The sequence below is a fragment of the Miscanthus floridulus genome, unplaced genomic scaffold (assembly GCF_019320115.1).
Source record: "Miscanthus floridulus cultivar M001 unplaced genomic scaffold, ASM1932011v1 os_2558_1_2, whole genome shotgun sequence".
Taxonomy (NCBI): Eukaryota; Viridiplantae; Streptophyta; class Magnoliopsida; order Poales; family Poaceae; genus Miscanthus; species Miscanthus floridulus.
Window position 1 is genome coordinate 62,198 of NW_027098376.1, and position 12,424 is coordinate 74,621.

The following is a 12,424-nucleotide window of genomic DNA, read 5'->3' on the forward strand; positions in this document are numbered from 1 at the left end:
TGTAGATCTTGATAAGTCATGGTAAAATTTTAAATTTGTCAATGCCCAAGTCATGGTAAAATTCTAGTCTCTAAGTCATAGCAAAAATTCAGACTTAGCCATTTTTGCATATGTCTGTCCCACGGTAAAAATCAAATTTGACAATGTCCAAGTCATGGTAAAAATTTCAGCATGTCCATCTCATGGTAAATTTAGGGACTTAGCCAAAATTTTATATATCCATCTTATGCCGATCGAGCTGCATGCATGCTTCTCCGATCTCATGAATCGTGATGCGTGTGGTGGACTTAGCCAAAATTTTCTGATGCGCTGCCTACCAACCCACCGGATGGTCCGCCAAATGATCTGGACGGTCCGCCACTTGTAGCGGACGGTCCTCTGAACTCCACGGACGGTCCGCAGTACATAGGAGAATACTTCAGGTATACGTGCGGCTCGGACGCAGGGCATGGCCGCTTGCCCACAGCCCACCCCGTCCGTCCCTGCCTGACTCGCTTCTTCAGGGGATCCTCAGGGGGCGCTGCGCACGAGGGTGATTCAGGGGGCGCTGCGAACGAGGGTGGAGTCGCGATCCTCAGGGGGCGCTGCACACGGGGGTGAGGGCGACCGCCGCCACTGCTCGGCATCTGGACTCCTCCGACCTCCGCTCCACTGCCCTTCGGACCTCCATAGAGGTGCAACCCGTGGATCACAGAATCAGTTTTGAAGGTATGAGAATCAAAAGCTCCCAGCCTCCGATGTCTAATTTGTATTACCATATAGCTCGCTAATTGTGCTGTAATGTGATTAATTTAGGTAGAGTATAGCTGATTTCTGCCCTAATTTCCACGTCGATCGATCAATCAGACAAGCCGTCCTCGCGGCGAAAGGTACGAGATCACTATGGGCTGCACATATATAGTTCAATTATGTATGTAAATACGCTGGCTAAATTGGTGATCATCGTTCATCTTCATCACGCAGATGTCAGGCGATGATAGGAGTTGGATGCGCTTGCCTCGTTCTTCAACCGAGTGGCAGAACAAATTCATGCAGTTTTTGGACAGGACATATAGTGGCACTTCGAGGGGTGGAACTGCAGCATGTCCGTGCCGTAAATGTCTATGCATGTCACACAGAACACGGGCTGTGCTTCAGATTCATGTCCTTTCAACAGGGTTTGCTGAAAGTTTTATAATGGAAGGGGAAGGTTCAGCTGATGTGGTTTTTCACAATGAAGATGCAGGACCTAGTGATGTACAAGTACACAATGACGACCCAGCAGCAGCAGATGTACAAGTACAGAACGATGATGAAGGTGCACCACATGATTCTGGAGTAGACAATGAAGAAGGCGGCGCACCGAGTGAAGATGATGAGGCCAGTAATTTGATTAAATCCCTAATCAGAGGTGAAATACGAGGAGAGATCGGTGATGAAGACGAGCCGAACGAGCAAGCCAAGGTCTTCTTCAAGTTACTACAGGAGGCAAAAAAGGAATTATATCCAGGTTGCGAAGATGGTACAAAGATATCTTTTATTGTGGAACTTTTCCAGGTTAAGTGCATGTATGGGATAAGTAACAAAGCATTGGAGGGGGTACTCTTTCTGATCTCAAAGTTTCTCCCTAAAGGTCATTGTGTCCCAAACACAATGGAGAAAGTGCAAAGGGTGGTTCGCGATCTAGGCTTGGACTATATCAAGATAGATGCATGTGAGAATCATTGTGTGTTATTTTGGAAGGAATATGAGAAGCTGGATATATGCCCCAAATGTAAAGCATCTAGGTGGAAAACAGATGACCGTGGTGATGGCCATGTGAACGATGGTCATGATAAGAAACGTCGTCGTGTCCCAGTCAAAATCCTTCGGTACTTCCCTCTCACACCTCGGCTACGCAGACTGTACATGTCAGAGAGCACGTCATCAGAAATGCGTTGGCATGAGGAAGGAAGAATAGATGATGGCAAACTACGTCATCCTGCTGACTCCACGGCATGGAAGCACGTGGACAATATGTTTCCACAATTTAAAGAAGCTCGTAACGTTCGACTGGGTCTTGCTTCTGATGGCTTCAACCCATTTGGTATGCAAAATGTTACTTATAGTTGTTGGCCTGTTATCCTAATACCTTACAATTTGCCTCCTTGGTTGTATGAGAAACAATCTTATTGGATCATGTCGATGTTGATACCTGGCAAGAAAACTCCTGGAATGAATATTGATGTTTACTTGAGGCCCCTCATTGATGAGTTGAAGGCGCTGTGGAATACTGGTGTTAATTGTAGGGATGTAAAGGCAAAGGAAAACTTTACACTCCGTGCTATGCTACTTTGGACAATCAATGACTTCCCTGCATATGCGATGCTTTCTGGTTGGAGCACAAAAGGAAAATTTGCATGTCCTTACTGTCACAAGGATACAGATTATTTGTGGTTGAAACATGGGAAGAAGTTCTGCTACATGGGACATCGTCGGTTTTTGCCCTTAGACCATCCATGGCGCATGAACAAGATGAGCTTCAACAATGAAGAGGAAACCAGAGAGGCTCTAGTTCCACTGTCTGGTCAAGATGTATTAGACCAATATGCAACTTTTCATCCAACGGGATTTGGAAAGGACATATCAAAAAAGAGGAAGCGTGATGAAGACGCAAGATGGCACAATTGGAGGAAGAAGAGTATTTTTTTTGAGCTCCCCTACTGGTCTTCTTTGATCATAAGGCATAATTTGGACGTGATGCATATTGAGAAAAACATATGCGAGAGCATATTAGGGACTTTGCTTGAAATTGAAGGGAAATGTAAGGACAGCGAGAATGCCCGCCTTGACATGGAACATCTTGGGATCAGGCAAGATCAGCATCCTGTGATTGATGATGACACGTACACCTTGCCAGCAGCGTTGTACTCTCTAGACAAGGATGACAAGAGGATTTTATGCCAATTTCTTCAAGGAGTGAAGATGCCTGATGGGTTCTGCTCCAATTTAAAGAGATGTGTTGACGATAAAACATGTAAGGTGTCTGGACTCAAAACTCATGACTACCATATTATTCTACAAAAACTATTGCCCTTAGTCATTAGAAGGATTTTGCCAGAAGATGTTGCCAGGCCATTGATTGAGCTCAGTAGGTTCTTCAGTGCACTTTGTTCAAATGAGTTGGTGCCAGCAGATCTTGACAAACTAGACAGTTCAATTAAAGAGACTCTTTGTCAGCTTGAGATGGTTTTCCCGCCTGCATTTTTTGACATAATGATTCATTTACCGGTCCATCTAGTTGAAGAGGCTAAACTAGGAGGGCCCGTGTGTTACAGATGGATGTATCCAGTAGAGAGGTATCTACGTACTGCTAAAGGATATGTCAGGAACAAGGCACAACCAGAAGGATCAATAGCCGAGGCATACATAGCTGAGGAGTGTCTTACATTTTGCTCTCGATTCTTCGACGTCGACACCAAGCTGAGTCGAGCTGATCGTCATGAAAATACAGTTGTGAATGAGCCTCCAAGTGGTCTAAGCATATTTAGTGAAATTGATTACAAGAGGAGAGGAAATAAGCTTAAGAATTTGGAGAAAGTTGAACTTCAAAAGATGAGGCACTACATAATTACTAATTGTGATGAAGCCAGAAAATGGGTAGAGTAAGTCGCAATTTTTACCACTAAATTTATCTTTTATCTGCTTGTTTGTGGCATCAACTAATAATTTGGTGCACTCTGATGTAGGGAGCATAAGACACAACTAACAAGGGATAGTTCAATTAACATTAAAAAACGACACAAGGAGCATTTTGTAAGATGGTTTGAAATCGAGGTATGTAGTATTAATTTATATTTTTAAATTCAACTTTATGGTCAGACCAACGTAGTAATTAACCGGTAGATGTCTAACTTGATTTTTAAATTACAGATAGCAAAACTATATGAGAAAGGGGAAGCAAGTAAACTGATGCATGCCCTTTCTCAAGGACCTGACCCTCGAGCTCGTGTGTTGAATAGAGTGCACATCAATAATTGGCTATTTTGGACAACTGCCATAGAGAAAAGTCTCGTGACACAAAATTCTGGTGTCCTTGTGAAGGGTGACGATAGTATAGGCAACATGACCTGGTATGGAGTCATTAGAAATATAATCTCACTGGAATTCCCACAAGAAAAAGAAGTTATATTATTTCAGTGTGATTGGTATGATGTGCCGGCTACCAGTACCAGCAGAAGCAGAGGGTACACTAGGGACAAATTTGGTATTATCGACATTGCTACTTCCATGTTTAGATATTCAGATGAACCTTACATTCTTGCTTCAAACGCTGAACCGGTGTTTTATGTCCCTATCGTGAACAAGCCGAGATGGTCTACTGTTGTTTTGGTGAGACCAAGAAATTTGTTTTCCATGCCAGACACAGGAAATGACGCTGATGCACTTGATGTGGGAATCCAAGAAATGAATGAATCAGGCCAAGGTCAGGAATTCTTAAACTGGTCAAGACAAGATAGGGCAGGCACAACTGGTTCTGCCGCCATTATTAATCAAGTGCGTAGCGAAGCAATTCCCGAACCTGTTGATGACTATATTGGTGATGATGATTCTGACGACGATGACACCTACATTGATGATGGGGTTATTGCACCAGTCATGGAAGAAAATATAGAAGATGATTTCTTTGCTTGAAGACAAATTTTTTTGTTGCACTGTTTGGTGGGAAGGGTCAATTGTTCTTCATATGCATATGTCGCACTTTATTATTTTTTTCTTATGAACTGATGACATGGTTAAGTTTGAACCGTTGCATGGAACCTTAATGTTCGTTATGCTAATGAATACCTCTTGAGATAAATGTTTTAAGTATTTGAAATAAAGAGGTAAGTGGAAAGTTTTGAAATAAAAATCACGATTGCCCAAGAGTAATCACCGGTCGGCAAATGTTTGGACAAGGAAAGGTTCATTAGTGTGGTCACCATGTGACTGATGGTGCACGGTCAGGCATTTACTATCGCTAACAAAGTGACCAACCACCCCGGTACAACTTCAAGTACTAATTAACATCCACGCATACTTAACATCAAGTACTTAACAGCAACTACTACTTAACAGAAAGTTTCAGACACCATGCATAAGGACGGAGATGCCGAGATGGGGCCAGGGTTGGGGCGTTTTATAACTCATAAGGTCTTCAATCATATCAAATAAATTAAAACTTGAGTTACAACGAACACACCTACATAGCGCAGTGGTGTAGAAGGTTTTATCTGAACCAGAGCTCCATGGTTCGAATCCTGTGGGGAGCACTTTTTAATTTTAATATATGCGTCCCCAATTCTTTTCTTTCCATACTTTTTTTAAGTTTTAAATTCGTTGCAATTATCAAAGTATATTGCAACCAAAAATAAGCGTTGCACTTGAACACAATTTTCGCTTCGACCCCATAGATTTCGTTGCAATAAAATTTAGCACTTGCAACAATATCAAAGTATATTGCAACTGCCAAAAAAGGTTGCAATTGACCCCCACTTTTGCTTCGCCTCCAAGAGTTCTCGTTGCATTAAGTATCTAGCATTTGCAACGCTTGTCAAATTTTATGCAACACAAAAAAACCGTAGCAATAGTCAAAACCAAATGCAACTAACGTAAATGTAGTTGCAGTACTACCACACAATTGCAACCAAAATCAAGTCTATTGCAACCATTTTTCACCATTGCAATATCGTCCACCAAATGCAACAGAGCTTTGCAACATCTTGAAAACCGTTGTATTAAAGGCATGTATCGCTACCATTTTTTAGAATGGTTGTAATACAACAATCTCTGGCAACCAATTTTTCTACGTTGCAATTCTTCGGCGTTGCAGTAGACCAAAAATCTTGTAGTGTTAGACAGGAAAGCCAGCTAGTAGCTCGACCCTCACCTTGGCGCAACCGAGCACTATTGGCTGCCAATTTGGCATCTTTCTCACCATCGGCCAGGTGCGCTGCCGTGCCAGTGAAATTGGGGTAAGGTCCGAATTGATTCAATTGTTTATATCCATGAGCTCGCCTTGACCTCCTCTATCTGGTGCTCACACCATTTGGCTAGGGCACTTACCGGAGACGTGGTGACGCATGGGTGTCCATCCCGGAGCATCGCCGCCCGGCGGCTCGCATGTGACTAGACCGTCGCGCGCTCCCCTGCTTCAACCGTCAGTAGGGCATGCACAACGATGAGCCATTGATGTTTATCCACCACCTCTACTCTGCAGAGCATACATAGGTTCATCGAAGTAGGCACGCCACCGCCGCAGATAGCCGCTCGCCGCTGTAGCTCGTGACAGTGCACCTCCGAGTCACTAACCGCCACCCATCCTTGCACGTTCAGCTGTAGATGGTGGTCGGCTCCTTACTTCCATCGTAGCGAGCCTAGTTTGCCTAGTGTAACCGCCTTATGTCGTCGGCCGCTGCGCCGGCGCATACGGGGTTTCTAGGGACCTCCCCGTGGTAAAGGTGAAAACATCTGAGGGTTTGGTTGCAAGATTACTGACGGTAGGAATAGTGCGCATAGTGCGACGTAATAAATTTATAGATCAAGGTCTTTTCTATAAAATAGCCAACGCACGTGAGGAATCCCGTGTTGGGCCGCTTGCTGGGCCGAATGCTTGCCCCGACCCTTTTTTGTTTTCTAAAGCATTTTCTAATTTAGTTTCTAAGGTAAACTTGTAAATTCAATATAAAATTGTGTAGTTAACCGAAAATTATGAAACCAATTTTGTTAGGTTCCTAAAATCATGATCTATCTGCTAGTATATTTTATTCACATAGTTTTATAATATTTCTAGGAGTTATCTAATTAATTTGAGATGCTCAATATTGTAAGATATAAATTTGTAGGAATTATTGTGATAAATTAGTGATAGTGTTGGCTTCGAAACTTTCATAGTAGATTCCTAACATTATTAGGTGCTCACTGTAATTTTTGTAGCTACATAATAATTAGTTTACTAAGGTAGCTAAATGAGCCCTAGTTCAAAAGTATATATTTAATCAATAAAATGCCGAAACACCTTGGGATTTTAAAACTAGAACAATTTTCTGGGAAACAACGCCTTATTCGACAACATGGATACGTAGCCTAGCATATTATTTATTAGAGCTATCTTGTTAGTTTGCGAGGTGTAATCGTATTTCTAAGAGTTTCGGTTGCCGTTGATTGTTTACGTCTCGGCGTTGCATCCACGTATATCATATTAGGAACAACGATGGATCGTGGAGATGATCAGAGTAGTGGAGAGGATGGTGCCTTGATGATCATGTCACCATGATGGAATGCTAACTTTTGGTTATATCTTACCCAGGCAAGCCCCGGTGCGTAACCCCTATTATTCTGCACTTTATTTTATGTTTGTGCATTAAGTTTTAAGGAGTTGAATGAAACCACTTGCATATATATCCTTATCCTATGAGTCCTACAAGTATGTCATGATCATGTAGATTGCTCTGCTATAGGACTCGCTAGAAGTTGAGTGATTAGCTGTCACTCGCGAGAGATAGGAAATATATTATTGTTGTTATTATATTACTATCACATGGAATATATATGAATGATAATTGTAGACCGAGTGGAATGGTACTTTAGATCTAGACTTGGTTAGGCATTCGAGCAAGGCTCGGATTGCACTTGTTCCGCCTGTGTCGACTGAGGACCATCCGTTGCTGTGGATGGTCATCAGGTCACAAACTTATTATCCTAAGCACATACTTGCTTATGGGAGCGGAAAGGCTCGTTACGCTCTTGTCGTGGTTTCTGGCTCTTTCCGAACTGACTAATTGGAGACGGGGAAAGGAGGAGGTTTAAGCACCATACTAAGACCGGGTCTCAAGTGTGGGGGCTTAGAGTCCAAGTTTGGATAGAGATCTAGACCCCTTGATAGGAGTGGAATGGGTTGATCTTGTTTGTGCCTTGGGTATAAATGGGGCATGTGTTTCGGGGTACCCAGCTAGGATACATTGGTTCGCAAATCGCCGTTTCTGTGAGACGGTACAACTTGGCTATGGTCAAGTACCATTGTAAGAACTAGAAGATGAAAGATGGTAAAATGGTTTTGATTGCTCACCACCTGCTTGAAAGTAGCATAGGAGCTTACATAGAATGGATAGTTAATGAACTAATGATGACTGCTAATAAAATTTAATATAAGGACGCATGTTTAGTAATGCTTCCACAGATGCAATAACCCAAAAGACAAATATGCCTTGCATATCCTTGGAGTCTTTTATTTTCCTCTTGTCGGGTAAGTCTTGCTGAGTACAATCAAGTACTCAGGGTTTTATTCCCCTGTTGCAGGTGATCGGAGGATACATAGAGCTAACTCTTATGTGTGGAAACCTCCTAGTGGGCTCAGAGAGGATTTCTTTCATGCTATGACTATAGTGTTCATTTATAACCATCACTAAAGGTTTTTATAAGAAAAGATGTAAAATCTGCTAGCATCTCTCGTATATAAATGTCCACTATGTTAATACTCTACCATATCATTAAATTAATCTTTGTTTCCTCTGTAACACTGATAACATTGTTATATTCCGCTATTATAATCAATTGAGGTAATATTATGTTACTGCAATAAAGTGATGTAAGAAATGACTTAAGAATGTTGTAAGCTTTATTCTCTCATTTATGATCCTGATGGAAAAATGTGGATTTTTGAGTTCTCCCTTAGGGTGTGCTCGACGAAACAGCATGATTTAGTGCACTCTCTTGGGTACCTAGTGTGTAATGGAAGACAAGTACTCTTGGGAGGGCATTAGATTAGGCGGTTCTGCCATAGGTGGTATCAGAGCATAAATGAGGAAATAAAGCTTCAAAATCCTTTTCTAAATTAAAATTGACAACCTATTTTTGCGTAAAATTAGGGCGTTAAACTACGAAATATATAAGTAGCCCTATTGTTATGGTTAAGCATTCGGTATAGGTTAAACTAGGCCTTCTCTGGTGGACTGGCTCTCGTGTAGTATATGATCTTTAAGTCCTTCACATTGGTATTGCCTTGGTTGTCGTGCCTGTATTGCTTACATGTACGCCATCCATAGGTGTCACGCGTGTCGCATTGTGCACGACTGACCCATCCTTGTTCAGGAGTTATTGAAGCACTGTGACTTCGTGCTCCATGTTAGTCCATGGTTCACGCTTGTCGTGACTCACATCTCTCCATACTCTTTTCTGCGCTCTTGCCGAACGCTTGCCCTGTAGCCGTACTAGTCATTAATGGCCTCGGACATCGCTCGCCTCAAACATGTGAAAAATTCGGTTGATTCACTTGTAGTGGCCCCGCACAAGAACCGAAGGTGGACTGCGCTAGGACCACTGACCGCTCTGCCCTTACAAGAAGGGCCTGGCCTTGATGAGGACATGACACCCATGCATATGACCATGTTTGGCACATGGTATGGAGGGATAGGAGTCTAGCAAGGGTGTCCAAGTCAAGAAGGAGGTCCGAGGTTAATTCAGTTCGAGTCCCCGAGGTGGAGGCCCAAAGCAACTTAAGTTCGAGTCTGCCTCGGCCTCCAGGACCAGTAGGCCTTAAACTGGTCACCCAGGACGCATCCGGACTCTATTTTCGATGATCCACATATGGATGGAAAGCTAATTGGATAAGGAAGCCAACCCAATTGGTCTCACATCAAAATCCCTTCGGAATCAATGGGAATCATCAAAACAAGGTAGCATCCAGAATCTATCACGGTGCTGCAACACCGTCTTTTCGTCCGTTGGGCCGTGTATCATGTTTGGACCCATTAGGGGGCGCGTCCAGGGGGGGGTGACGCCCAAGACTCTATAAATACTAGCCGTCACTCTCCTTAGGGTTTGGGTTTTGTTTAGTTCTTGGTTTCTTAATGAAACAGACATCGTTTTGCTGCAACTGTCGCCGCCAAGGCCGCTTGCTGTGTACTAGGGCCCTAGTTCTTGATCTTGTTCGCCTGTGGCGATTAGTCCTTTCGAATAAAGACTTGAACTCCTTCTTGTTATCATAAGCCTCATACTTATTTGCAATTTTAGATTGCATTCATCCCGTTCTTGCTTGTGTTCTCGATTCGCTTGCAGGAAAGCCTTCTCGGTGAGGTCAATCACGTTCGCGTGGTTGATAACCAATGAAGCAGTGGTGTAACGGTTGCGGGGGTCCAAATCAGTCTTGGTTTGAAGCCTAGATCATGAATGTTGAGTCTCCACCAATCGACGCTATCATACCTTTCAGAAGATCGGGCTTAGTCTACATCAAGTGGTATCAGAGACCTTATTGCCCGTTAGGTATAACTTTGTTTTCCCCTTTAGATTGTTATTGTTTTTGCATTACCTATAGTCCACAAAAAGGCAAAAAAAATATACATCGTCACATATTCCCTGTCCTATAGCCTCATTGTGCCGTGCAAGTTCGTCTCTGTTTTACGTTGTTGAGTTTGTGCCCTAGGTCAAGTTCTTGTTGCTGGTTTTAGATCGTTTTTGAGTCTAGTTTGTGTTTTCCCCTTTGTTTTTCATCATAATCCGTGAACATCTCCAAGTCTTGTTGAGTTTCCTTTGTATCCATCAAACCCTAGTCTACGCCATCTAATTTCCTACACTTGTCTTCACTGTTTCCATCAAATCATTGCTGCCGTGACCAATTTTGCGCGCATTGTTTCTGTTTTATCCTCTAATTCGGAGTGCGTTCGTAAAACTGGTCTAGTTTTCGCATACGAACTCGGATTTCGAAGTTCCATATATCAAAATCAATCAGAAAAAAATTTTGGATCCATCCATCCCCATAGACGATTTGGTCAGAGATTTTTATTTTGGTCAAAAAGTGGTCACAAGATCCTGTTTTCGTGGTCACAAGGTTTTTGTTGATTTCGAGCACGTCTTCTAGAAATTCCACAGGCCACATCTTTCACTTGTTTAAGCTCATATTTTCTATGGTTACTTCTTTTGTGCTCCTAAGTGAAGAAAAAATATCAAAAAAATAAAAAGAAAAAGTCAAAATTTCTCAAAAAAACAACGATAGCCCAAAAAAATTGAAAAAAGAGGGGCAAAAGAGGAACAATATCTAGAGGAGCACATAGAGAGCGCCATTTGAGCTGTGTTTGTGTGTGCTGATTTCTACCTTGTTCCTAATCATATTCTTGCTGTTCACATCACTTAATACATCTGGTACTTGGAACATGAGTAGGCCAGCAACTAAGACAAGTACTTGGGATATTTATTCAGCTTTGCTATTCAGTTGCGAATTTTGCTATTCCTTGCTACTATATTGTGCCTGTCCAAGCTCCACTTTCTTCTAACCAAGTACAGGTTCACCTTGCAACTGTTACACTCAAGCTACGACGGTATCGCAGTCACCGACCGATTGCACCGCCTGTTGCTTTGGTAAGAACACTTGTAAGACCGTGGTAAGACGCTTGAGAGTTGAGTGTCTTGTTTTTCCTTGTCCACAACCCAAATAGTTGATAGGGATAATACTTTTGTGTTGTCTTTTGCTGTCTTCTAACAATGACAGGTTGTTCGTATCCATCGACTTATGATGGTATAGGTGCTGATGAGTACATGGAGTGGGAAATTGCCATCGATAACATTTTTGCTACTCGCTTTATGTGTCCAAGGAGGAAGGTAAAAAATGCAGCTAGTGTTTTACGACATTCTACTTTATCTTGGTGGGAGTCTTTAGATCCTTCTGATAAACCTCAAACTTAGAATGATATGAAACTTCTTATGCAAGAAACCTTTGTTAATCCACTTCCTGTTTTGACTTCATATGATGAGGTGTACCATTTAGAGGAAGAGTCTGTTGTTATTCCTCTTGCTATGACTAACCTTCTGCAGGATAATGTACATAAGCGAGAGGATGACATGGAAGAAAATGAGGAGCTCACAACCTCATATGCAAATTCAGAACCATCACTTCACAATGCACTTATTACTCCTGCTGAAAACACAGGTAATGCCCATGGTGCTACACTCACGGAAGGTGAGAATAGTTTTAATGTACTAAATTCTACCACAAACCATGCTATCATAGAGTAATTGTTAGTGGAACCCTCTCTTGATTTATCTCCGTCCCATGATAATTTGCTTGAAGTTCCTTATGATAAAGATGAATTGGTTGATGATGCCTCAATTTTACATGTTTTGGAACCAGTCACTTATGCTGAAAATAAACATGTTATTCATATTGCTACTAAAACTGATGAGTTCAAACTGTTGTCTTCTTTACATACTTTGGGTTACATTGAATTTGATGTTTTGTGTAACCTAGATTGTTTGGAGGAGAGCCTATTTAAATATGTTGATTTGCCTTGGTTTTCTAAACATACATATCATGTTATTGGCAAATATAACAACAAGGGACAATATATGATACATCGAGTATACATTCGTAGTAATATGAATTCTCCTTTTGTTGTACAAGATTATGATCGTTTAGAGGGCAGTCATAATAATACAA

At 42.0% G+C, this 12,424-nt stretch overlaps 1 protein-coding gene across 1 annotated transcript; it reads left to right on the plus strand.

The window, feature by feature from the left end:
• The first annotated feature begins 963 nt into the window (after positions 1-963).
• On the plus strand, positions 964-4,653 carry LOC136535135 (uncharacterized). Its single transcript, XM_066527453.1, has 3 exons — positions 964-3,623; positions 3,708-3,795; positions 3,892-4,653. The coding sequence occupies exons 1-3, from the start codon at positions 964-966 to the stop codon at positions 4,651-4,653; spliced, it is 3,510 nt and encodes a 1,169-aa protein (XP_066383550.1).
• Positions 4,654-12,424: the final 7,771 nt, after the last annotated feature.